Below are 26,912 nucleotides of genomic sequence, written 5' to 3' on the forward strand. Positions count from 1 at the left end.
TTCACCTAGACATCAATAATTACATGCAAAGCTTTGTGAAAATCAGTAAGAAAAAGCACCTTATCTGTAGAAGTGCATCGTAGATGTCTCAGTTATTTAACTAGTTAATACTGAATTATAGATGTTGTATGTTCACAAAAATGTATTACAGATATGCCATGCAGATTCTTTCTAGTGAGAATTTTATTTTAGTTATCTAATATGTATTTTTACTCAACAGAGCATAATTACAAATACTCAAAGAAAAGCATAAAATGTTAAAAGAGCTTGCCAAACAAGCAAACCTCCTATGCTCGAAGGGAGGGCGGAAATAGTTAAAGCGAAAGCATACACTGAAGAGCAAACCTGTGGAATCTGAAGGAGATGTTCAGTTTATTGTCTCAGCTGAATCACAACAAAAACATTCAGTACAAACAGCAGCCATGAAAACCAGAATAAACAGCACATACAGTATTAGCATATTCTCTACCTTCTTTTTTCTTAATTACTTGTAACTTTCCTTCACATGCAGCATTTGGAAGATGAACAAAAAGTCTCTTTGAAAGTACTATATCAAAAGTGGCACACCATTTGCAAATGGAACAAATACAACCCTAATGTTCCCAAACTGGATAGTTCCTAAGCCTCAGCTGCACTTTGATAGTCCACTGTTGAAAATCATGAACAGGTGAAGAAGCACGACACACCATTGCAGGGCTTCCATTCCCATTCTGTTCTTTGTAGACTTGGAAAACATTTTTGTCTATGTATTCAGTGGTATCTTGACATACTGTATGTTCCACAGCCAGGATAGAAGAGGCATTGCTCCTCCTTTATAGAGGTTTCTAGTTATATCTCCATTGTGCCATTATACTTATTCTTTGTTCTTTTTGTTGTTAATGCATTACAAATAACACAGAATTAATCATTCTGATATCCCTATATCCACCCTCCCACACACCATTGCAATATGATAAAAGTAATTAAACATTGTCTCTGCAAACAATCAAAGAAGAATAAACTGACATACTAAATAGGTGACACAATTAAAAAGAAAAAAATATATAAATACAAAACTAAAATGAAATATAAGTAAATATATACAGTTGAGTGCATATTTGTTTAGATAGTGACACAATTTTTGTAATCTTTCCTCTGTATACTACCACAAGGTATTTGAAACAAAGCAAATCAAGATGTGATTAAAGTAGAGACTTTAAGAATTAATTCAAAGGGGTTAACAAAAATACTGTATGTGCTGTTTAGAAAAGACACATTTTTATACATGATCCCCCCCCCCCCCCCCCCATTTCCAGAGGCTCAAAAGTATATGGTACTTGGTATAAGTACTTGCAGTGATTCTGAGTATTCATATTTATCTGTATTTCATATGAGTACAAAAATTACAAATGACCTTAAATGATCTCCATTCAATATCATTTTAATGCAAGGACATGACTTTTCCTCACTTAAGCAATAAAACATAAATATAAGCACCTGCTATCCAACAAAATATATTCAATTTACATAACTGACAATTTATGAGTTAATTTGGATATGCCCCGAGTGCCTTATCTATGGCAGGAAAGGTGTGAGAAAGGCAGGAGACATTTCGGCAGGTTGCTTGCTATGTTTTCTAAAGTGACAAAGTCACAGTGGTGCTTATAGTAGCTTGTAGTGATGTGTCACATTTGTTGACTGCTCATTGCTGTTATTAAGTTCACCATTAGATGTCAGTATAGTTTCATGTGTAGGATTACAATATATTTTTCTTATGGGTGACATAAGTCACTAGAATTTCCTGGGTTAGAGTAAAAAATAAAACAAACAGCACCACTATGCTAGTTGGGGTGGTGGGAGCTTACCTGCATTAATTGGAAGTTGGCGACATGATACTCCTGGAACAGCATAAATAATTGGACATTAAAGCAACAAAGTGTTTATAAAGTTCAGCACAAGCATGTTTGCTAGTGTCTGCTCCATTATGTTCTACAACAGACATAATTTACTCAAGCTTTGCTACTGATGGTGTGTTCTGTGAAAACCCCATTAGTTTTGTTATGAGGTGTCATGTCTTCAGCCTACTATTATGCCTCATTCAGAATTCCTTAGTTTTTTATTTTATCTGTTCTCCCTCAGAGTTAGATATACAAAATTTGCTGACCTTTGTCTATCCTGACGACACAAGGTACAGAGCAAGAATTACCTCTGGACTGGATATCCGGCCATTGCAGGGGATACTAACACACTCACTCATACCGAGTAAGCTTAGAAATACCATGTCTTTTAAATATGGGAGGAAAGCACAGTACAGAGGGAAACTGTAGGCAGATGTGACAGTTTCATACAGTGACGTGGTTAGGAAGTTAATTCAGGATCATGGATCAGTGAAATGCATCACAATGTCAACTCTTACCATAACTATAACTATGTGCATGCTGCATTTTTTTCTTCCTTTTAATTTTGCAGGTTAATTCTTGCAACATTAATCTTGAACAATGTATTATGCACAGTATTAATAATCTTGTATTCTATTTTGTTATGTTGTTGCTTTGCATTGTATTCTTACATACCTTGCAAACCACTCAGTAGTGATAAAGTCTCTGAAAGGCAATAACTAAACCAAAATCAATGAGTTGCTTTTCAGCTAACACAGTCAAGCAAGTGAAGCACTTTGCAGATTGACTATTGCAAACGCAGAGAACTAATCAGCTAATGATTAGTTTACACAAATACAGAAGTTTCCCTTCACTTGTCTTATTTTATGCGGCATGCTAAAATTTACAGAATAACTTGGGTAAACTTCCTTATAACTGACAAGCTATAGTTTACAGATGTTTATTATAAAGTTCTATATTTTGAACCCACTTCTAGAAGATATGATAATATATGAACAACAAGTATGACTACTAGACAAAAGAAAACAAATTTTGGATAATTAAATGAACTAAGTTGAATTGTAGTTATTATTTGCATTGTATACATAAGCAATAAAATGTATGAAGACTGTATGCCTTTTTACAAAATTTGCTCTCTACATAATGAAAACAGTTGTGAAATACTGTAACTGTAACTGCAGTTCTAAAAGAGGCATATGTAGCATAATGATGTGTACAGGAGCAATTTGTGGTAGCATACTGTAGTAGGTAGTGCTGCCACATTACAGATTTGGTGTCCTGATCTCTGGGTGTGTGAATTTTGCAAATTCTTTGCAAGTCTGCACTGGTTTTCCTCTAAGTAGTCTATGTTTGTTCCACATGCTAAAAACATGAATGTGATTATTTATTGCTTATCAATTAGTACAATCCTGGACTGGAATCCGGTTCAGAGTTAATTCCTGCCTTGTTCTTGATGCTACTCTAAAAAGCTCAGCTTCCCGTGATCCTACATTGCATTAAGGTGGTTTGAGAATGTTTTATGTTGTTATATTTACAGGAATACAGAAAGATAAGAGATTTAAACTAACATATTTGAAGGAAATTATTTTTTGGGGGGTCTGGCTGACTGTAGACAGCAACAACTGTTCTTTTCTAAAATGCCTGAATGGTGATGATACACCTGCTGTTACAAACATTTGCTAGAGTACTGGCATATACTTACTAAATATGAGAAAGAAATTGAATCCAATAATATTAAACACGGCATCAAGGCAAACTAAAGTAATGAATGTAATTAACATCAAAAGATTCAAGAAGGAAAATGTGAGAGTTAAATACTTGGGTTTAAAAAAAGGTTCACTACTTTTTCTTCTTATTCTTTTTATTGGTGGCCGGCAAATCAACTTTAAAGGTGCATTACAGCTACCTAGTGAACTGCGGTGTGAAGAACAGTCCTCTTTGTGGACCTAATACCTACCATTTACATACATACATTAAAAAGTATATATTTAAATTAACACCCAACTTTTTTTTTATTAAATTGCATTATACAATCCAATAAGTTTCAGATATTTAAATATCTTTTTATGATCCTTTTGCACATACTCCTCTAAGTTATGTGATGTTACATATTTAATTATTGTAATCTGCTTACTATTTTTCATATGCCTTACATTACAATAGTATGTGAAAGCTACCTCTAGAAGTTGACACCATCTACATTTTCCTGAAACACGTTTGTCTGTTTGCATGTTGTATTTAAACCAGAATGTCCAATTCTGATCCGTTATTATGATGTCTTCCTTTCTGGACCCTACTTCCTTCCAAAGTGCATTAACCTTTTCTTGAATCCCATGTAAATGTCTACCCTTTACTTGTGTATCCCAAAACACCTGCCAGAGTGCATAAACATGATATTTAATTAATATCCTTGCCCCCTTCTTACTTAAAATTTGAATACCAATATTGCTCAACTTCATGGATTGTTTAGTGAAGGACGGCTGGCATCCTTATCCAGCCAGAACACCTTCAGGATGGAAGGATAGGAGAGACAACTTATACAGAGCTTTTATCTCCCCCAGGAATCTAGATAGCAGCAAGCCCAAGCTCAGATTCCAACATGGGTGCCCACAGGGCATGCCAGGTACTGTAGTCCCAGAAGACTGTCCTGCTGGGTCCTGTGGGGGCCAATAAGGGGAGCTGCAGAATTGGGGAATCCCTACACTTTGGGATTTCCACCTCACCCAGAAGTGCTTGCAGACCATTTGTGCAGAACAGTGAAGCACTCCTGTGGCAGCTTAAATAAAAGGAGCTGCCTGCCTCACATCAGGGAGTCAGAGTCGGGAGAAGGAGGACAAAGTTTACAAGGAGGAGTGGAGGTGGCAGTGACCCAGGAATAAAGGAAGAAAAAAGAGTTGTTCTTGTGCTGTACTTGTGCTTATTGTGTATACTTGTAGCTATGGGGTGGGAAATGCTTATCAGGAAGAGTTTCCCACAAATAAAAAGACTATTTGTCCTTTTAACTTGTGTCCATGCCTGTTATTTTGGGAGCTGGAGCACCACCCGTTGTACAAAAAACCTACAGATGGATACATAGTACAGAAAATAAATCTGAACAGACAACAATACCATTAGGTTGAATATTTTAAACTCAATGCCATGCTAATGCCATAAGAATTGCCACCATTTTAATAGGATATACTGATCATTTATCTGAAAACCTTTTTCTAATTGATACTTGAATTTCTGGAACATGCACTGCTACCTGTGTGATGTGAGACTGGCTCTTTAGAACCATCTGTAAAATTTGGGAGCTTCATTGCTTTTAAAAAAAAAGATTTAGTGAAAACGTAAAAAAATAAAAATATGTAAATTGTTCATGTCATTTGTAATAATAATGGGAATGTGAGAGGCTTACAAAACAAAAACGGAAGTTGCCAGAGCCTCTGCTTGTATGGTATTCTGCTGCTTCTTCTAAAGGTATTCCCACTTTCCAGCCTCTTCCATTCATGTCTATTGCACACTGTACATCCATTTTTTCTTTGGTCAACCTTTTCTCCTCTGTTCTGACACATCTCCATATTCATGATTCTTCTTGTAACAATGTTTAACTCTCTTCTCATGATGTGCCCATACCACTTTAACCTTCTTCCCTGTATTTGCTTTAAAATGTCCCCAACATTAACAGTACCTCTGTTTTTCCCATTTCTGATCTGATCAGGTTTTGTTACTCCACACTTCCATCTGAACATCCTCATTTCCTTTTACACAAGGGGGCTCCGCCCCCTGCTCACTTTGCTCGCCTACCCCCGGCGTTTTGAACCCGTGCCCGCTGGGCAGCCGTAGTTTCAGACGCGCGTTGTAGGAGCTTGCGTTGTTTTGAACCCGTGCTTGCCCTGCTTCTGCGGTTTGAGACACGCGTTGTAGGCGTATATCCGTCAGTCGAGCTCATTCAGTTTGAACCCGTGCCTGCTTTGCCTCCGCAGTTTCAGACGGTGGGTCGCGTTCGGTGTTTTGTACGATCCCAAACAGCACATTATTCCTAACTTCACTCCGCAGTAGTGCCACGCACAATATGGCGGTGATGCCTGCGCCTTCACTACGCAGTAGTGCCACTCACAATATGGCGGCGACGCCTGTGCCTTCCGTATTATGTAGGGTTTTACCATGCTGTGTAGGCGCCTTTGCCTTTCGTACTGACTCGCGCCTTCCGACGCGCGATGTAGGCGCCTGCACCTTTCGGGTTTGCCTCCGCTGTTTGGTGTGGACGTTTAACTGTCGTGTTTTCTGCTTTAATATTCTGTATCTTGCTGTGCATGTGTTTTGTGCCTAGTTTTTTTTGAAGCTGTTGCATTCCAGTTTTCATCATCTGTAACCTGCTCTCCATGTGTTTGGCCCCGTTCTTTAACCTCTTTATGACGTTTTACTTTGTTTTCTACTCTCTTTTATTTCTGACCTCACTTTATCCTGCTTTTGTTTCAATGACACCTGGTCCGTGGTGATTATATTCTCCCTTTTTCGAGTACTAATTTCCATTTGTTTGCGATACTGTGATCTTTACTGTACTGTCAATAATGCATCACTGTAATGTGATCCACCTATGCTGTATAGTTTGGACGTGTGAGGATGACGTACGTTTAAAACGGAGCATCCGCCCGTGTCACTCTGGGGCCCCCCATTGTTAATACGGAGCTTCTTCCGTACTATCATATGGTGCATTGTGGACCACTGCGGACTCCGTGTTGTTTCCCGTTTCACTTTGTAGCTCGGTCAGTCGAGCGGTTTCTTTTTGGAGCTGTGTCTGCCTGGTTTGCGGCATGTCAGACGGTTCGTAGTCTCTCCCGTTTCGCTCTGGGGCGGGGGGGCTTTGTGTGGCACCTGCGCACGTTCGTAGTCTCTCTTGTTTCACTCTGGGGAGGGGGGCTTTGTGTGGCGCCTGCGCACTATGTCTTCTGCGTCCACGGGCAGGTCCCTGCGTCCATATCCGGTTTACCATTCTCGGTTAGTAATATGGATACCTACAGTATTTAACCTCCTAGGTCACTGGTCCATGCAACTATGCTGATCTGACCACTGTTTTATGCACTGTCCTTAATTCTTTCACCGACTCTTTGGTCATGTGACAATCTTGATGCCTTTTTCTAATTTTTCCAACTTGAGTGCATCGTATGATTTATTTCTAGGTCTAGCTCACCATCCTCTGTTATTGTTGATCTAATATATTTGAACTTTTCTGCCCTTTTATGCCTTTTTCCCTGAAGGTTAACTTCTCCATGTTGTTCTTGCCCCTTAAGTCTTTTTCCTTCTAACCTTAAGGTCTCTATCCTCTATGGGTCTTCTCCACTGCTTCAGTTTCCTTTCCACTATATTCTTATTGTTGCCACATTGCGCAGTGCCATCTATAAATAATATGTACCATGGGGTCTAAATTACTATTCCCCAAGAAGTAATATCCATAAGTAGAGTAGAAAGATATTGGCTTAATGATGATTCTTTTTTTATTAATTTTAATTAAAAACAAATAAGCAGATAGCAACCCATACAATCAAATCAAACTTAAGAAAACCAAAATTCATCCTCGACCCAAAAGAAAGAAAGAGATGAGACCCAGCCAACAAAGCAGCAAGGAAGGAAGAGTACCCTTTTCCCTGATATAGAAGATTACGTCATTTTAAAAAGTTTTAAACAGATCGTCTGAGTGAGAATTTTATATTTTCCAATTTCAGATAGTATAGGACATCAGTTACCCAGTGACTTAAAAGCAGTGGTTTGGGATTATTTCAGTTGAGCAAGACAGGCCTACGTGCTATTAGTGAGGTGAAGGCAATTATGATTTGTTTGTCCTTCTGCACTTTAATCCCATCTGGGCATACACCGAACACAGCTGTTAATGGGATAGGAGTGATTGTGACACCAAGGCAATCTGATAGGCATTGAAAGATTTTTGTCCAAAATTATGTTAATTCGGTGCATGGCCAAAGCATGTGGCCCAGTGAGGCTGGAGCTCAATTGCAACGTTTGAAGGTTGAATTTTGCCCTGGAAACATTTTGGAAGGTGAAGAAAATTGGACAGGTTCAGTTTAGCAAAGTTTCTAGCTTGAAAGCAGTTGAAAAATTGTTTGATTAAGTTAAATTTGAAGCTTAATTGCTAAAACATTTAATCCCAGACATTTTCCAACCACTAAATAATGTGAATGTTTGAGAATGTGGAAAAGAGTGGTTATCATGTAGAGGTACAACAGGTTCTATATTAAAAGTGAATACTGTAAAGGTCAATTGGATTATTAAGTGTATTGACGTTAATTTGTATTCACTGGGGTACAGAACAGGGAATATAAAGAAGTACAGCAAGATTTTAATTCTGTTGCAGACCAGGCTTGTGTATATCCATTGATTTGTGTCATTGTCCAGGTCTTTATGGCCTGTATATTTGCTGCCCAGTAATAAAATTGAAACTTAGGCAGTGCCATGCCCCTTCTGCTTTTGGTCATTGTAGAGTCACCCTTTGGATGTGTGGATGTTTAGAATTCCAAATAAATGAAGTTATGATTGAATATAATTTCTTAAAAAAAGATTGGTTAATGTATATGAGGATGGTTTGAATTAGGAAAACAAGCTTGGGAGGGATGTTTACTTAACAGTGTTGATTCTACCTGCTAATGTGAGATGGATAGTGGACCCTCAATTCACATCTTGCCTAATTTTTTCCATGCAGACAGCAAAATGTTGTTTAAAAAGAGCTTTATATTTACTTGTGATATTTACCCCTAGATATTTAAACTGATCTGGTAAGGTAAATGGGAAGGTGTCCTGTCTAGTATTGTGTGCTAGAGAGTTTACTGAAAAAAAAGCACATTTTTATGCAAATTAATTTTGAGTCCAAATGTCTTTTGAAAATCTGCTTGTGCTTTTAGGACTGCTGGCATGTAATTTTGTGGGTCAGATATATTCAGAACCTTACCATCTGCTGTGGAAGTTCAGCCCCCTAACACAGGCAGACACCAATTGTCCAAAACACACGTTTATTTCCTTCTCTTGCCTTTACACCACAACACAATGCATTAACAGCCACAATTGCTCTCAGTCCCTTCTTTTCTTTCAACTCTTCTCAACACTTTTGTGGCCTCCTGTCCTCACAAGCTCCATCCTCTTCCTCCTGACTCTGGCTCATCTAATGGAGTGAGGTGGCCCCTTTTATAATAACCCGCATGTGCTCCAGGTGCTCCGTAATGATCTTCTGGCATGAGCACTCGGAAGCATTCCAGGTGTGCCTGGATTCTCTTCCAGCAGCGCTTCCAGGTGTGGTTGAAGTGCTGCAATCCAGGGCTCTGTAATCATCCTCTGGGCGCCCCCTGGCAGTGGCCACGGGCTCCAACAGGGTTGAGCTTCTAAGCTCTGATCCTGTGGCTCCGATGCAGACCAGGGTGGCTGCCCTCTTGTGGCCCAGGGGAGGTATTGTCCCTCTCCTAGTCCTTCCTCATTTCAGGCGTCCCAGCTGGGTAGGATCCCTAGCCGTCCGCCACACTGCATATAATGATATTGCTGAAAATCCCCTTTATCTCTGATGCATTTTGAAAGTTAACAGCCAATGGCTCAATGACGATTGCAAAAAACAATGGTTATAGTAGAGGACATCCTTGTTGAGTGCCACATTCTAGTTTGAAGTATTCCGTAATAATTTAGTAATGGTTTCCAATTTATTGGAAGCAGTGGTTATAGTAGAGGACATCCTTGTCGAGTGCCACATTCTAGTTTGAAGTATTCTGTAATAATTTAATAATGATTTCCAACTTATTTTTGTGAGAAAGAATCTGTTCTGTTAAAATTTCCTTCAGAGTTTCCCAGAGTATATCTGTAGAGACCTCTGGGGATGCAGTTGCCTCCAGAAAATAATTTGCTTGGATATGAATTCTGTTCAGTGCTTATCAGCTAATGGCAGGGGGTTACGATGAGTGTACGAGATGAGTGTGGAGGACATAGTAAGTTAAGCTCCATAATCAGAGGGATGTGATCATAACAGTAGCGTTGTACTTACACGATTTGAAAATGGGCATAAAATTATTGTCTATGAAGGAATAATCAATTCTTCAGTAACTGATGAACTTATGAAAATAAGGAATATGCTCTAAGGTTAGGATTAAGTTCTGATCCATTACAAACTGTGTCATTATTTTGCAATGTTAGATGTTATCACCGCTGTAGCTGAAGACCTATCCTGGTCTGGATTTAAAACACAATTAATGTTTCTGGCCATTATGATTTCATGAGTGTTCACATTTGGAATAAATGCAAATACATTTTGGATGAAATCTCTATCATCCACATTAGGTGCATAAATATTTATCAGTATTAAATAAAGAAGAGAAAGTGAAGGAAGGTGAAGTGGAGGTGGAAGAATTTAGCAAAAAAAAAAGATCTGAAGGAAAATGGTTTGACTTAGGAAAAAGACAAGGGACTGAGCACATCAACTCCACATAGAGGTGAGAGAAGAAGAAGGGACATACACTATAGTTACTGGTTTTAAACTTCCACACTTTTACAAGGTTATATGCACATATTTTAGATAGATAGATAGATAGATGTGAATTTCCCATTGGGATTAATAAAGTATCTATCTATCTATCTATCTATCTATCTATCTATCTATCTAGATAGCTAGATAGATAGATAGATACTTTATTAATCCCAAGGGGAAATTCACACTTTTACATTATGTAACAAACTAATAACAATACCTCTTGATCTGCTGAGTCTCTTCTTTCTAGTTCCACTGCTTGTGAGAGTACTGCCTGAACTACAAAGATTGCAGCGTAACAGATCAAGGGATGATGACATCTACCTTACCCTACACACTGCTCAGGGATTCTGGAATTGAAAAACCCCTATGTCAGGATGCTGTTCATTGACTGACTATACCTGTGCCTTCAACAGCACTGTGCCCTCCAGCCCTCAGGGACCCTTAGAGACGTTGGCAAAACAAACTCCTACATGCTCTTCACCAACATCACTGTTCCGCAAGACTACTGCCTCAGCCCACTGCTATACAGTCTATTCATCTATGACAGTGTAGCAAAGCATGAGGGCAATAGTATCATCAGGTTCATGGATGACACCACTGTAATTGGTCTCAGAGGTAAAAGATCTGACCTGACTATATTGTGCCATAATAACAACTCTTCCTTGAATGTAGACAAAACAAAGGAGGCTATTCTTGACTTGAATGAACAAGGGCAAACACACTCCACTCCACATCAAATGGCTCCTCTGTCCAGACAGTTAAGAGCTTCAGTTTTCTAGGTGTCCTGATCACCCACTGCTTTTCATGGTCAGTCCACACCACCTAAACAGGTAAAAGAGCTCAGCAAAGGATCTTTTTCCAGAGGTGACTACAGAGCTTTAGGTGAGGGAACCAAGACACTAGTGATCTTATACCACTGCAGTATTGAAAATACCGTCTGGATGCATCATGGTGTGGTTTGCTGGGAACTTCACTCCTCCAAAGGACTGTCCGTGGAGCTTTTGAAATCATTGGGGTTGACCTTCCACAGCTTCATATCACTCAACCAGAAGTCTGAGGAGAACTGAATCCACTATCTCTGATGATAGCCACCCAGCTCAGCCCCAGTTTTTACTTCTGACTTCTGGAAAGCGCTACTGCTTCACCACTCGCACCACCTGCTTCACGGACAGCTTCCTACTGGTTAATGTGTAAATTGTGTGTTACTTTTTAAAATTATTTACTCCTATTTATTGCATTTATTTATTTATCTTCTGCAGCGCTTATTATTTACAGTATTTATTTTTCATCACCGCAACTGTGGCACAAGAATTTCACTATGCCCTCACTGTGAATGTGTCAAAATAAAGATCTCGAAGCTCTTTTAACACTGAACTGCTGGGACCTGCCGAATTACTCAAAGAGTGCGTTCTTTTTGCCAATCATAAGCCACCGTAGTTTAGGCCCCTCCTTCTCGCTTATATAGTGGTCTCTATCTCGCTTATTTAAATTTGCCGACCAGCCGCAATACTCCATTTGAATCATTATCAGTTTTTATGTTTTTGTGTAATACATTTTCTTTCTTTTCCCTTCCTTACGTGCCTTACAACGTTTACGGGTTATTGATTTTTGAAAAGCTCAAGGACATAATTGGCTTTATATGTTTGATTTTTTTTATATTTAGAATACACAAATGCGAGGTTCCCGTCGCCTATTGGCTAAATATCGTACTTAGAGCTCCGGAAGGAAGTAAAACTCAAAGGTTAAAATGGGGAGCAAGATGGCAGCTGCCACTAGGGTCGTGCAGGTAAAATCTCATGCACATTGCCTTTTTGAATGCCGTATTTTGGTTTTGCAAGAAATAGGATAATGTGTAACATCAGAACGTAATAAAATAAAGTTTGAATGTTTTTGAAAAACCAGACATCTTGGGAACGATTGTGTAATACAAATGAACCGTTGTCCTTGGAATGAGTGATAAAAACTTGAAACCAGCAGAAGCTGCAAACAGTAGTCTACCAACTTTAATTTCTAATGCACAGATCGGTATAGATACTGGAATGTTTTATGCTGTGACTTTGTAGTGTCTTTATTTGTAGTTATTCACTGATAATCTGTCATTTGGTTTAAATGTCAATTAGTCCAAAGTGCAGTAGGGTGACATTTGCAGTGATTTCAGCCAGTCAATTACATTGTGTTGTTTGCCGTTATATAAAGTGAATCCCGTAAAGGTAGTATAGAACCGTAGCGATCAAATTTAAAAGTTGACTTCCGAAACATACTTCTTTACCAAATATTACAGTGAGCTGGAATACTAAATTAATAAATAAAACCAGTTTTAAAACTTCTGTCCCGTGATACTGTCCAGATTCCAAACAACAAGGAAAGAGCTTGCCAGAACAATCGTGCAAGTTCAGTTTGCATTTTCAAATTCGTTATCAAGTGTTAATAGAATGACGCTAAATTTCAGAGCACATTTTATAAATTAAAGTACACCTTTACCGAACAGTATGAGGAAAAAATGCAACGCACTGATCACAGACGTGAAGGACTATGCAGTTTGTTTAACACATATGCAGAGAACTAATCAACGGAATTACTTACTTCATAAAATGCAGAAAACTGACTTCACCTGATTTTTATTCTTCTGCAGCATGCTGAAATGTGCAGAATAAACTGAGTAAAACTTCTTATACACTTTTCCAAGAAATAGCTGACAGAAATTTAGTATAAACTACTCTTTCAACCCGCTCCTAGAAGAGTGAACAAAATATATGGCAACAGAAATTATATTTTGAATAATTAAAACAGTGTGGAAGTGTATAGCAAGGTAGCATTGTACCCATAAAAGGTTAAATGGAAGATAGTGCAACAATCTGTATAATTAAAACATTTCTGAAATAGTAACTACCCACATTTCTAAAAGTGCCATATTTATCAAAATTATTTTTACAGGAGGGTTTCATAGTAGCATATTGTAGTGGATAGTGCTTCCATATCACAGATTTGGTGACCTGGTATCAATCAATGTGCATTTTGCAAATTCTTTGTAAGTCTGCACTGGTTTTCCTCCAAGTTGCCTGTTTTTGTTCCACATGCCAAAGACGCACATATGGTTATTTGGTGCTTCTCACTGGGTCCAAACCTGGACTGGCACTCTGTTCAGAGTTGGTTCTTGCCTTGCACTTAATGCTATTCTGATGGGCTGAAGCTTCCTGTGATCTTATGTTGGATTAAGCAGATTTGAGAATGTTTTATTAAGTTATGTTTATAGGAAAACAGAAAGCTATGGGATTTAAACATTCGTTAGCAGGGAATTATTGTTTGGAAACTTGCTCACATCAGACACAAACAACTGTTCTTTTATAAAATGCCTGAATGGTTGTGATATGCCTGTTGCTACAGACATTTGCTATAGTACTGGAAAATGTGAGAAAGGTATTAAATCTCACAGGTAAACACTGCATTGGGCCACTCATCAGATTAACAAATGTCATAGTCATTCGTAGTCATGATTGTCCTTTCATGCTTATAGTGCAGTAAAGCATGAATTTTATGGCATGCATTAACAAAGGAAAAATAGGTAAAGGTTAATTTTACAAAGGGAAAGATGAGAAGCAGCAGTTTAGGTGAGGAAGATAAAGGGTGAGAAAAGTAAAAGCTAGTAAATCAAAGGTGCCAGAGGAAATATGTGACAGTTAAGTACATGTGTTTGAAAAGAAGTTGGTGGTTGGTAAACCAGCTTTAAAGGTGCATTAAACTGAAACATAACATTTGATAATATAGGCATTTCATTTACACTGGTGTAAACAAGGCTACTCAGCTAAATTTGTTTCACCACAAATTCCATATCATTTATTTTAAACATGTTTTGAATTTCTTATTCTTGACTTTCTCAGGTTGTAATAATGGATAGACATGCACACCATGATTTAGACTGGCTCAGATAACATGCTTATAGATCTTTTTTTTTAAATCAACAGTTTGTCTCTTACAGTTACCACATGAATGTCACAGCAGTGTAATTTTAATATGCAAATTCAAAGAACCAATGAGCCATAACTTTATTTTAGCTCATATTTACTTTCTCAAACACTTGTATTGGTATACATTCTAGCAGTCTATGAATTAAATGTGTCTGTTTAGAATCCATTTTATTCAAGTTATATTAAGTGTTGTCTGTGCTAATAATGTGTAGGTTTAATGCACATCAGCCTTCGATTAGGAGCCACTATGAATTATGTTTTATTGACAAAGTTTAAAAAAAACTTAATCTAGTTCGGCTTTGTGCTTTGGAATTTAATTTTAGTTAAGTTGTACCTTCTGGAACCAAATTCTTATTGACAACTAAATATAGTGTACTGATTTTGAATCCTACTAAAATACATTCATTAAGAATGATTGTAGCATAGTTCGATTATTCATAAAGATTTACCAAAAATATGAGTCTACATTGTGTATCTTTCATGTTGTCTTGGGTTTTAAACAAAAATGTAGATACGTAAGTTTAATGCAAATTTTCACTTTTTTTGGAGGTGAGTTGTATGTATGAATGGTAAACAAATTATTATAACCTTTTTTTAATAAATGTAATGGAATGAAAGTCAGGAGCAAGAAATGTAATATTCTATGTTAATTTCATGATAGATTTGAAAGTTTTTGAAAAGCATTGTATTTTACCAGTAAAACATATTCATGCTGAAAATATAGGAGATTAGATTATTCTGGATATTTTCTCTTGTCATGTTTTGTGTTCAAATAAAAGGGAAAAAAATTGTTTTGCATATCTGGAAAACCCACATTGATGCTAACATTTCATTTTTTTGTACTCAACGCACACCTGGGGCCTCATGTATAACGCCGTGCGTAGAACTCGCACTATAACATGGCGTAAGCACAAAAGCGGGAATGTGCGTACGCACAGAAAAATCCAGATGCAGGAATCTTTCACGTTCTTCCGCTACATAAACCCCGATCATTGTGAAAAGTAACGCACGTGCACGCGCCTTCTGTGCTGCCCCAACTCCTCCCAGAATTACACCTCTTTGCATATGCAAATCAATATAAATAACCCTTAAGCTCAGCCTTCTGTGAAAAGACAACGGGAAAAGCACGGGGGAAAATATAAGAATTTCAGTGAATACCAAGTGGAGGCAAAGGAAAAACGTACTATTTGTTGGTTTAAACAGTGATATAAACAACAAAAGGAAGATGATCAAGTGACAGAGTGTCGGAGAAACTCGAAAGCTCAAGTTCACAAAGTCGCACAGTGCCCGAAATAAAAAAAGAAGTCACATATCAAAGTTGCCATGAAAAGGCGTGTCATATGAAAGCTTATTAGGGTACAGACAAGAAAAAAATAGGCACACAGTGGGGGAAAAAAGCACGAAATGCCAACTTTGATCTCGAAATTTCCACTTCAATCACATAGTTTATTTTGCCATTAAAGTAGAACATCGTAAAGTTCATCTTAAAGTCGTTTAATTTACTAGTTTCTCAAATCCCATCGTAACTAAAGTAGCACGTTAAATGCTTTGTTCTGTGTGTGTGATCTTTGTGCTCTGTTTGTGAGTCACTACCTGCTTCTTAAACGGGCTTTCTCTTTCTCCGACAGGACACATAATCCATTGCATTCATGATATTACAGCTCTCTGAATAATTAAAATACTGAGATGTATACGTGATATCTTGTTCATGATGATAGGAACAAAAGCATGTTATTAAACATGGGAACACGGTGGCGCAGTGCTTGTTCAAGTCTCACGCAAGAGGTTTGCTGCGCCATGCGTGACCTTCAATGAAATAATTTATCACAGCAGTACTGTCTCTTTCAAACATACTAACCTCCAATTCATGTCCTTTTCTTTCTCCAAATACCCAATCGCCACACAATCGGCTCTGTAATAGATATGAAGCCATCTGTAAGCTTAGAACGCCGATTCTTCAAAACTTTTAAGGAACATTGAAATATCTTTGTAGTACATGTTTAATTATTCTATCCGTGTATCCTTCCAGTGTCGCGTCAGCACCAACAAGAATACAATGCAGGAACAATCCCTGTACTAGCTAGCGCTGTGGCACCGTGTCCTTACATGTTTAATTATTAACAATACAGATTATTTAAATGAAGTTAAAGTTTTATCTGTATAATATAATCAACATATTTTGCTGCATTTCATCTTAAAAATGATATCATCATCCTATGTAAATACGCGCTTTATAAAGTGGCGCAGATTGTGCAATATTATAACTGTTGTGCAAGTTTACAGTGGGGTAATTATACTTCTAAGTACAAACAGTTCTACAAGGAACACTTGATGGACTGATTGAGTGCGTTTATAGTTCTTGGGATGAAACTTTTTCTGAACCGCAAGGTCCGTACAGCAGGAAAGGCTTTGAAGCGTTTTGCCATGGCTGAGGCAGCGTCTGCTTCATGTTGTATACCGATAATTCTTTTTCCAATCAGCTGCTGCTGTGATTCTCCACTCAGATACAGTGATATAAAAACTCCGAGTGGTGCAGTGAGAGTAATATGGAAAAAGATGATCTGCTGTGGCAACCCTTAACGTGAGCAGCTGAAACAAGAAGATGCAGGGAGAGTAACAACGCTAAAGCAGTTATGGTATTTGGAATACTATGGCTATTCCCTGGACCATTATATTGCTGCAGGTTAATTACAATCAGATGCATTACACTAATAAACAATATGCAGTTAGTTTCAGTGTATTTATAAAGCCGCGTCAGGAATGTGGATCTAAGGAAGAAAGGGTGACCGCACAGGAACAGTAGCACTGCTTTGACGCTGGGTGCCACCAGTCTGCAAAACCGGGTGGAGAAATTGCATACGCCAGGGTATGAGGTACCGTTGAAATGTGCGTGGCTTTACGCCAAGTTTAGGTTTTATACATCGTGATTTGAGTGTGGAAACGTTCGTACGCAATATTTCTGTGCGTACGCACCGTTTATACATGAGGCCCCAGATCTTTTGAGAGTTGCTTTTTGGATCCCATGCTGTCACTCTTCAGATGAGAGTCAAAGGGAAGCACAACTTACAATTGACCACCTTATATACCTTTTCTCATGATTGGACACACCTGGCTATGAAGTTCAAGGCTTAACAAGCTAATCCAACCAATTTGGTGTTTCAAGTAATCAGTATTGAGCAGTTACATGCATTCAAATCAGCAAAATTACAAAGGTATCCAAATTTTTGCACAGCCAGTTTTTCACATTTAATTTCATACAGCTAAATACTGCTTCACTAAAAATCTTTGTTCAGAAAACACCCCAGTACTCAGATGTTTCTAGGAAATGAACGACATGCCACTGTTATCTTTTTTGTTGAAATTAGAGTAAATTTTTATGCAGGCTGAAAGGGGTTCCCAAACTTTTTCATATGACTATGTCTAGTGTGTATGCTACCCTTTTTCACTGCTTCTTATATCCTCTTCATATTTTATTTTGATTAATTAAATGAGTGGACTAGCAAAAAACAGTGATGTGGAAATACAGTGGTACTTACTGCTGCCTTGCAACTACAGAATCCTAAATTGACATCTAGTCATGGTGATGGAGTAGTTCTTGCTGCTGCACTGTAACTTCTTAATTCTAAGATCAAATCCATGTCTGTGTAGTTTTTTTTTTTCTCCCTTTGTGTGTATGGGGGGATCCCTAGGCCTCTCCGGTTTCCTCCCATAACTGAAAGTCATGCAGCTCAGATTGACTTACAACACTAAAATGGCCTGATATCAGTAATGGTGTGTTTGATCACACAAAATGGCCACCTTCCGTAAAAAAAGTACTGTTTAAGGAATATTCACCTTAACTAAAATTCAAAGTTCACAGTTGGGTAGTAAGTAAAAGTGTTTACCTAAACCACTTGCAAATGCATGGTCAGTTTATAAATGCTTTACATTGAAATTGATTTGGGCACGCTAAAACAATGTTAAAGGAATCAAAATTATAGACATTTTTCAATGTAAGAAAAATTACTGTGAAATTTTAGGTGAAGAATTTTGTTGTTAATTTTCCATTTCAATGTACAGTATTGTAATTTAAGATGTCAGTGAATATTTTGTGCTAAATATTTGACAGATTTTTTTTGTCTGTTGTAAATCATTATTGTGCTAATATTAATTTATTATTTTATAGGTGGTGAAACCTCATGCTCCTTTAATAAAATTTCCAGAAAGATTGAAAACACCCAAATTTAATGGTAAATCCAAATTGTATTATGTTAATAACTCTCATTCTACAAAGACTATTACATTGTTGTTTGCATGTTTTAGACTTGTTATGTTTTAACAATGTCCCATTTTTGTGATATAAATGGTACAGGGTACTCATGTATAAAGCCTTGCTTAGATTCTGTATTCAAATTTTACTTGTGCTAGAAAGGCAAAAATGGCTTTTGCAGAAAAAGAAATCATATTCATAAATCAGTATGTATTTCAGGTTTCACGCCAAAATATTTTAGAATTCTCAAATCAACTTAAAACTATGCACTTGCACACATGCTTTTAGCTGCTCCGTCACCTCCCACCAGTAACCATGTATGGCTTAAGAAACACCCTTTTTGAATATTCATGGATAATGCTGAATGAGTAATTGCATTTTTATCATTACTGCGGTAAGTTGTATATATAAAAATATAAGGGAAGCAACACCAGCTCAAAATCCGTCAGCTTGTTTATTGTCGGTGACCGCATAGATATACCTGTATGTGAGACCAGAAATTCTGGCTTAAAAGCAGAAGATTTGGTCCCCAAACAAGCTAGCAAATCCATTGTATGGCAGTACTTTTGCTTTTAACCGGAGAATCATTTACAAACCCAAGTATTTTGTAAATCATGTTGAGAAGTGGTGGCTTCTTTGAGTAAATGCAATAAACCCGTTCCACCATTTGAATCCCAATCATAAAGAGCAGTACGAAGAGTACTGTTCACAAAAATGTGCCAGCAACACGGCCAGACTTGGGGCAAAGTCTGAACTATCTCTAAATCAGCTTTCAGTTTCCAAAGTCACAATACGAGCCAGGGTCCCAATGTCAGAAAGAAATAATGTTGGATATTTTACCTGTATAAAGACATGGTGCTGAAAAAATACTGTCCTAAAAAAGGTTTTGTGCAGCTTATCAACAAACGTGATAAATGATACCAGATTCCATCCCGTACCTATTTTTCTCCTCAAGTTGCCATCCCGGAGATGTATGAGCAGTGCTGCAAACGGGTGCTGGAATAGCTGACAGACATGGAATTTTTCGCATGCACAACTGATCTTTTGTCAAGGAGATCAATAGAGCTGTACATAAGCCTGACAGTTCACTTAATTCACTTTATTTCACTTTAAGTAACAAGCTGGTTAAGTTTGCAGATTATACCAAGATAGGTGGATTTGCAGATAATTTGAAATCCGTTAAATTATTACAGAAGGACTTGGACAGCATACAAACTTGGGCAGATTTATGTCAGATGAAATTTAATGTCAGTAAATATAAGGTATTACACATGAGAAGTAAAATTGTTATATTTGAATACACAATGGGTGGTCTGAAAATTGAGGGTACACTTTAAGAAGGATTTAGGAGTTGTAGTGGACTCTGCACTATCAACTTCCAGGCAGTGTTCAGAAGCCATTAAGATGGCCAATAGAATGTTAGGTTCTATAGCACGATGTGTGGAGTACAAGTCCAAGGAGGATGCTTAAGCTTTATAATGCACTGGTGAGGCCTCATCTGGAGTACTCTGTGCAGTTTTCTTCTCCAGGCTACAAAATGTACATAGCAGAGCTAGAAAAGGTTCAGAGAAGAGCAACTAGGGTCATTCCAGGGCTACAGGAGTGAATTATGAAGAAAGATTAAATGAGCTGAGACTTTTCAGTTTAAGCAAAGGAAAATTAAGAGGTGACATGACTGATGTGTTTAAAATTAGGAAGGCAATTAATACAGTGGATAGAGACTGTTCTTTTAAAATGAGTTCATCAAGAACATGGGGACACAGTTGGAAACTTGCAAAGGGTAAATTTCGCACAAACATTAGGAATTTTTTTTTTTTTCCCCCACAGAGAATTGTAGACACTTAGAATAAGCTACCAAGTCTTGATGTTTTTTTAGAAGAATTAAGTGGATAGGACTGGTGAGCTTTGTCGGGCTGAATGGCCTGTTCTCATCTAGATTGTTCTAATGTTTATTCACCATGACTTTGAATTAAAGCCTCTTTGTTTACAGACATCCTACTTTCCTGAAGAACACAGTGGGGAAAATGTAGCTATGGGATTATGTGAGGCTTTGACTAGCTGGTGTTTATGTGAAGATGGGCTAGTTTGTTTTACTACTGACAATGCAAAAAAAATTATCTCAATGTTTTGGACACAGACTGCACCTTGCTGTCGGTTTTTGTTTATTTTATTCCAGACACATTTTACTGGCTAGTAACATAGTAATGTGGAGTTAAGAATGTTTGTTTTTCTGTTATGCCTTACACTATTTATATTTACCATGTTTGGCAGACACTTTTAGGGCGGCTTAACACAAGGATTGCGTAGTCATTTAGGTAAATGTGTCAAGTGCTAACAAACTGGATTCCTGAGTCAATGTTAAACAAAGGCAGTAGTCAAATAAGTTAGACCATCTCCCCCAAAGCCTAATCGTTTTTCTGCAATCTTATTTAACCAATGACAGCTGCTGTACAGGCTTTTAAGTGATTGACACAAAGCACGACAAGCAGAACACACAGCTGGCCAGCAGCAAGATAGCAGCTGAACCGATCGCATCTCTTTAGCGTGTGTTCAGACCTAAACCCCCCTCTCAACACGAGCAGCGTTATAAGTCCTGCGAGAAAGAGATTTAACCATGCCCGGGGCAGTAAATAAAGGGCAAATACTGTTTTTACAAAAGTTTTAAAGTAAAAATGAAAATAATGCATATGTAACAATTCCCACGAAAATAACTCTCTTTAATCTCTTTAAATTGTTTATCCGGTAAACCAAACCCAGGGGTGGGCGAGCCCCCTAGTAATAATAATAATAATAAATCCGCAATGTAGCAGGGGAGCGATAGCTGAACCGTGATATAGCGAGGGATCACTGTACAGAGTAAAGCATTGATGTTAAATCACTGACTTAACACCATCTCCTGGTGTAAAAACTAATCCTATCCCAGTTGAGCTGAAAAATTACAGAGGCCATCTGGTAATTATTACTTTGCAGTGTAAAACTAACCCTGTCTGGATAGGGTGTTTGTGCCTACTTGTGAGCAGAGTTGGTTCAATTAATAAAAATAGGGGGGGGGGGTCTGTAGCACACTACCCATAGTATAGTGTGTACCCTAGTAAACAATGTCTATCAAATGTTGAAGTGAGTGACTGACTGGCCATTCAGTGGCTGAGAATAGAGTAGGGGCACATCAGTACCACTGGCCTGTATGTAATGGTGGTAAGAAACAAACTTTAAGTCCCATTTGGAGTTTGCTCAAAAGTAAAAAAGTGATTTTAGCTTATGTTTGGAAACTGTAAGTTAGGTGAAACAAGATTTGCTTTATGGCCAAAAATCAAAGCATTATGTACTCTGTAAACCAAATAACCTATTAATTAAAACCTATTAATACAGTATGATATGCTTGTGGCAGATGTTTGGATGAAAGGGTGATTTAGGAGTTATAAAAAATGCACTTTGGCTATTTTTTTTATTGACAAACTAATGACAAAGTAAAATCTGCTACATATTGTTTTTTATGTGTCATCATAAAATCTATCAAATTTAAGAACTTAGTAAGGAGTAGATGATTATTTGTTACGCCATGTTATGTAAAACCATAAAATTAAAGAGAGTGTGCTTTCTTTTCACAATGCTATTTTTGTTGTCATTGCTAACTATAACTGAAGATGGGCTGAGATTCATTTTGTGAAATCAGATTTAACCTGAAGCCTGAAATGCACCCCCACTGAATCAACCTATTTGGACAATATAGTTGAAGAAATAAGCAGTTTTATGCTAATAATAACACTGTTTGATGTTTTATATTTCACCAAAATTTGACTTGTTTTACTGTATGTGGAAATGACCAGCTGCAGCAGACATTAGGAAGGATGTGTGAACTCTACTTAGACAGAGGCAAGGCAAGAATTTATACCCACTTTTCCAGAACAGTGCGGTACTGCTACTGTTTAAATATTACAGGAAAATGAAAAACATATATATTTAGTGATGATTGGATAAGTTCCAAAAGCTCATCCCTTAGATTAAGGTCTGTTGGAGAATTGGATTAAGCAAGTTAGAAAATGGATGAGTGTATATTCAAACACAATTGATTGTTACATGTTTTCACAACTGAACTGTAATTACACACACTTTAAAATTGGTTAGACTTACTGTCAAACAATAAACATTTACTGGAATGCAGAAAACATGGGGAAAGTTTAGTGGTTTAAGAAAACTTCAGTAGTAGGTTTTTGTGATTTGTTACATAGAGAGACACTGGGGTGGGGGTCTGTAAATAGCTGATCAGCTCAGGAAAGCAAAGGGTATGCCATAACATTTGGTGTGATTAACAAAAACTTTTAAGTTAATTAGAAGTGCTATGGAAAAACACTATATATTAAGCTTAATTACTAAACCTCAGCATTAAACTTTTTATAGATAGATGGTTAATGTTTTATTTGCCCCCCCCTATATAAACTGATATTTATCCTTTTTTATTTACCATAACAGTAAAAACACCTCAATTGTCACTATTTACATATACCAGTTTACATTTTGAAATTGATGCTTGGGGACCTAGCTGTTCTATTTATAATATACTGTCTTAGAACAATGACTTTCATCATTTGTATTTTTTTGCTTATTCATTGAATGTACACGTTGTACTAACTCAAAATCATTTGAAGCTTACTCTAAGTATTAAACACCTGTAAATTACTCATCTCAAAAAATGCTGAATTTAATTTCACTCGGCACATTCTGCTTTCTTACAAGCTGTTAACCAAAAATAAAAGGAAAAGATACAGTAATGTTTGGTAGTTTTGTACACCGGTCATTTTGCAAATTTAAAAATGCTTGGATTTTTTTTTATCATGTTTGTTTCTGTTATTCTGCTGTACATTTTAATATTTAAGATGTACCGGGAAGGGTTCAGTTAAGAAAGTGTCAGTTAATAGAAGAATTTCCAGAAACATGTTGATAATAGGCTCAAGTCTAGGCTTGTGTTTGTAAGCCTCCAGACAGAGGCATGTTGGCATGTTCATTTGTTAGTTTTCTTTACCCACTTATCTTATTGAAGCAGAAAATGACAGCATAACCCAGTATTACAGCAAGAAGCCCTTCTGGTTTGGATAATAGTTAATTTCTATAGGATCCACATACACACCACCTGTGGAAATGCAGATTTTGTTGTTAGTCTACAAAATGTGTAATTGCATGGCTTAAATGCTCATAATCATGTTTGGTATTTCAGTGCAGGAAGCAGTTAAAACAATATTAAGTGCCTCTCCAGTAGCATCAACGAACACTCATTTAGCCCAGCAACCGGTAGTATCCTCAGCACGACCTCCTGGTCTGCCAAGCACAGCAACAGTCAGTGCAGTCTCTGGTCCACCTGACACTGCAGATGCAGTTAAAGGCCTGCCACTGAAATACAGAAGAAAAGCGCTGTCAGTGGAAGAAATAGAATATATTCAGGTAAGCTATTAATGCTATGCACAGTTACTTTTAATATAACATGAAAGAAACTAAACAAGCATGCTAATTTGTGTAGAGTCAGGTAAATTGATTTAAATCATCGGAAAATCAAGTGTTTTTAAACAAACCTCAGGAGTTCCATTTATAGTTTCACCTGTCAGTGTCTTCATAGCTATTTTGCATGCAATTTGTATGTATTACGTTGTGAGAAAACTACCTTTCCGATGTATTCATTTGTTGTTGAACCTGTTTATTCCAATTAAGTCAGTGTTTTGTTCAGCCAGAGCCTTTCCCAGAAACACTATACAAAGCAGAACTCAACCAAGGACAGGGATCTTTTACACTGCAAATTACTCCAAAATTACCATTATCTGAGCAAGAAAAGTGTATTTTTTTTACATGCACAGTTAAAAGATGCCAAACACAAAATTGGAGTACAACACAAAGAAAGAGGGAATGTGTTAACTTTGCATGAACAACATCCACATATTGGATTCAAACCCTGGATTCGTGAATAGCCATGTATAGTACATTTACTTACAGTATTTGGCTGACGCCTTTATCCAAGGCAACTTACAACGTTTTTGATACAATTGGTTACAGTTTTTTTTGGTTTTCCAATTGGAGCACAGGCAGGTCAAGTGACTTGCTCGTGTCACACAGTGTCAGTATCAGGATTTGAACCCACAGCCTCAGACTTTGAGGTCCACAGCCTTAACCACTACACCACACCACCTATTGTAAAATATACTGCATTTAGTGAAGCCCAAAGACACGAGCAGTGCACAGTTATGCAGATATAAGGCATCTGCAATCCCAGTTGACAATGTTTTGTTTGGTAATAATCTGTGCACTGATTGTAATTGACTGTTTTTTCTGCTTGTCTTTACAGCGTGGTGGACCAGAATAAGTAAAATTCTCTTATCTGAAGCTGTCAAAAAGACTGTGTTGTTGGAACACAACATCTGGATTTTGCAGGGTGAAAAAAATGTGTTGTATTGTGTTTAGTTTCAAACTATAACTGATTCAAAAACACACACGCTATTTCTTATATTACTTTATACAAGAGAATAAAGAATTTTTCACTAATGGTGAATATATGAAACATACTGCTCCCAAAGAAGTTAGCACTTTATTCCATATTTCAGCTGGACACATTTGTATAGAATATCATAGTTTATTCAGGCACCATGTGTAAATCCATTGATTTTAGCCCTTACTTTTAAACTTCTAGTCAGTTTTTGTGTTATTTGTCTTAACTGTACTCTCCTAGATTCTTATTTAATGATAATTTAGCAGGTTACCAAGTCAGCATTGTGCTTTTGAAGTGCACGTGTTGGCACCAAAATAAATGTAACTGATAAAAGCTGAACCTTGTGTGAATGCCAGTAATTACATTTTTTTCTTAGACTACACCTTTCCGATTTCTACCAGCTAAACAAAGCAGTTGTTAAAACAGTGATACAGTAGATGTAAAATGGTAATTACTACCTGGCTATACTAGGTAAGTTTAGGTCATCTATTTTACATATTGAAAGGCAAACATTAGCACTGAACTCTGGTTATTATTCACCACAACAATTTCAGATTAACTACAGTGGATCCTTTGTTATGGCTTACTGGATAAAAATAAGTTTTGTATCAGTTTGAAGTAATCAGTTGCATACCATTAACATTTTCAGTACCGGTAATTTTAGCTGTTCTTCAGTTCTATCTATTATGTGACTGATTTTGGTTATATAAGTGCATCACTTGAGGCAGAAAACTTTTGGGAAAGTTAAAATCTGAAACTGCAGTTATTACTCCTATAATATTCTTTTTAAATTAAATTTAAATCAGATATGACTATTATAAATATCACTCTGGACACTTGCCTTTTTACCTATTTATGCTGCGATCCATTAATGTTCTACCAGTTTATGCTTGGTGTGCTGTTGATTTTTGTCCTTCCATTTCCATGCTACAAAATAATTGATGGTAGAGCTGTACCCCAAATATTCTGTTCTATTTCATTACAAAGACTCTCCATTGGAAATTGAAATTGGGTGATTGTTGGAGCCAATACATGAATATGAACTCTTTCTCTCAAATTCCTGAAACAATTTTAGGAGTTTCTAACTTTGTAGAATAAATTATTTTGTTATCCTGCTGAGGAAGCCCAGGATACACCCTAGTCAGCAATGAAGTGCCACTCTGCTAATATCCTTGACACCCTGTCTGTGCCACGAGAACACACCCTCACAATTATATCATCACTGTTGTACTTAATTGTTTATACTTGTCAGGGTGAGTGCACATATTCATGGGTGTTCTTCACATCCTGATCCTTTGACCATTGGGAATCAGCTGTTAATGTAATTACCATCTTTATAGTGCTCTTCTTCTTTAAACCTTTGGTATGGTAGCATTATTGTTTATACTGACGGGAAAAGTGCTTGGTTGATGACCATAACCTGATCTGTAACAAAGTACAATGGTTAGTAACACTGATAACTCTCTTGGCACCATTGTTGTATCCAGCAGTTACATTTAGGTCCATAAACATTTGGACAGAGACAGCTTTTTTCTAATTTTGGTTCATTACCACAGTGAATTTTAAATGAAGTAACTCAGATGCAGTTGAAGTGCAGACTTTCAGCTTTAATTCAGTGGGGTGAACAAAACAATTGCATAAAAATGAGAGGCAACTAAAGCATTTTTTTAACACAATCCCTTCATTTCAGGGGCTCAAAAGTAATTGGACAAATGAAATAACTGGAAATAAAATGTTCATTTCTAATACTTGGTTGAAAACCCTTTGCTGGCAATGACAGCCTGAAGTCTCCTGAACATCACCAGATGCTGGGTTTCCTCCTTTTTAATGCTCTGCCAGGCCTTTACTGCAGCGG

The 26,912-nt window shown here is 37.3% G+C and overlaps 1 protein-coding gene across 1 annotated transcript; it reads left to right on the top strand.

The window, feature by feature from the left end:
* The first annotated feature begins 11,917 nt into the window (after nt 1–11,917).
* Nucleotides 11,918–25,396, top strand: mrps36 (mitochondrial ribosomal protein S36). The gene is made up of 4 exons (XM_028805510.2): nt 11,918–12,160; nt 18,505–18,568; nt 23,801–24,024; nt 24,917–25,396. The coding sequence occupies exons 1-4, from the start codon at nt 12,122–12,124 to the stop codon at nt 24,932–24,934; spliced, it is 345 nt and encodes a 114-aa protein (XP_028661343.1). The 5' UTR covers nt 11,918–12,121; the 3' UTR covers nt 24,935–25,396.
* Nucleotides 25,397–26,912: the final 1,516 nt, after the last annotated feature.

This window comes from Erpetoichthys calabaricus, chromosome 7, assembly GCF_900747795.2.
Source record: "Erpetoichthys calabaricus chromosome 7, fErpCal1.3, whole genome shotgun sequence".
Lineage (NCBI taxonomy): Eukaryota > Metazoa > Chordata > Cladistia > Polypteriformes > Polypteridae > Erpetoichthys > Erpetoichthys calabaricus.

Excerpts from the sequence above, each read along its gene's own strand:
- mrps36 (XM_028805510.2), top strand. The coding sequence starts at position 12,122 with ATGGGGAGCAAGATGGCAGCTGCCACTAGGGTCGTGCAG. Across the intron at positions 12,161-18,504 it reads CTGCCACTAGGGTCGTGCAG|GTGGTGAAACCTCATGCTCC; the intron begins GTAAAATCTCAT and ends ATTATTTTATAG. Across the intron at positions 18,569-23,800 it reads GAAAACACCCAAATTTAATG|TGCAGGAAGCAGTTAAAACA; the intron begins GTAAATCCAAAT and ends TTGGTATTTCAG.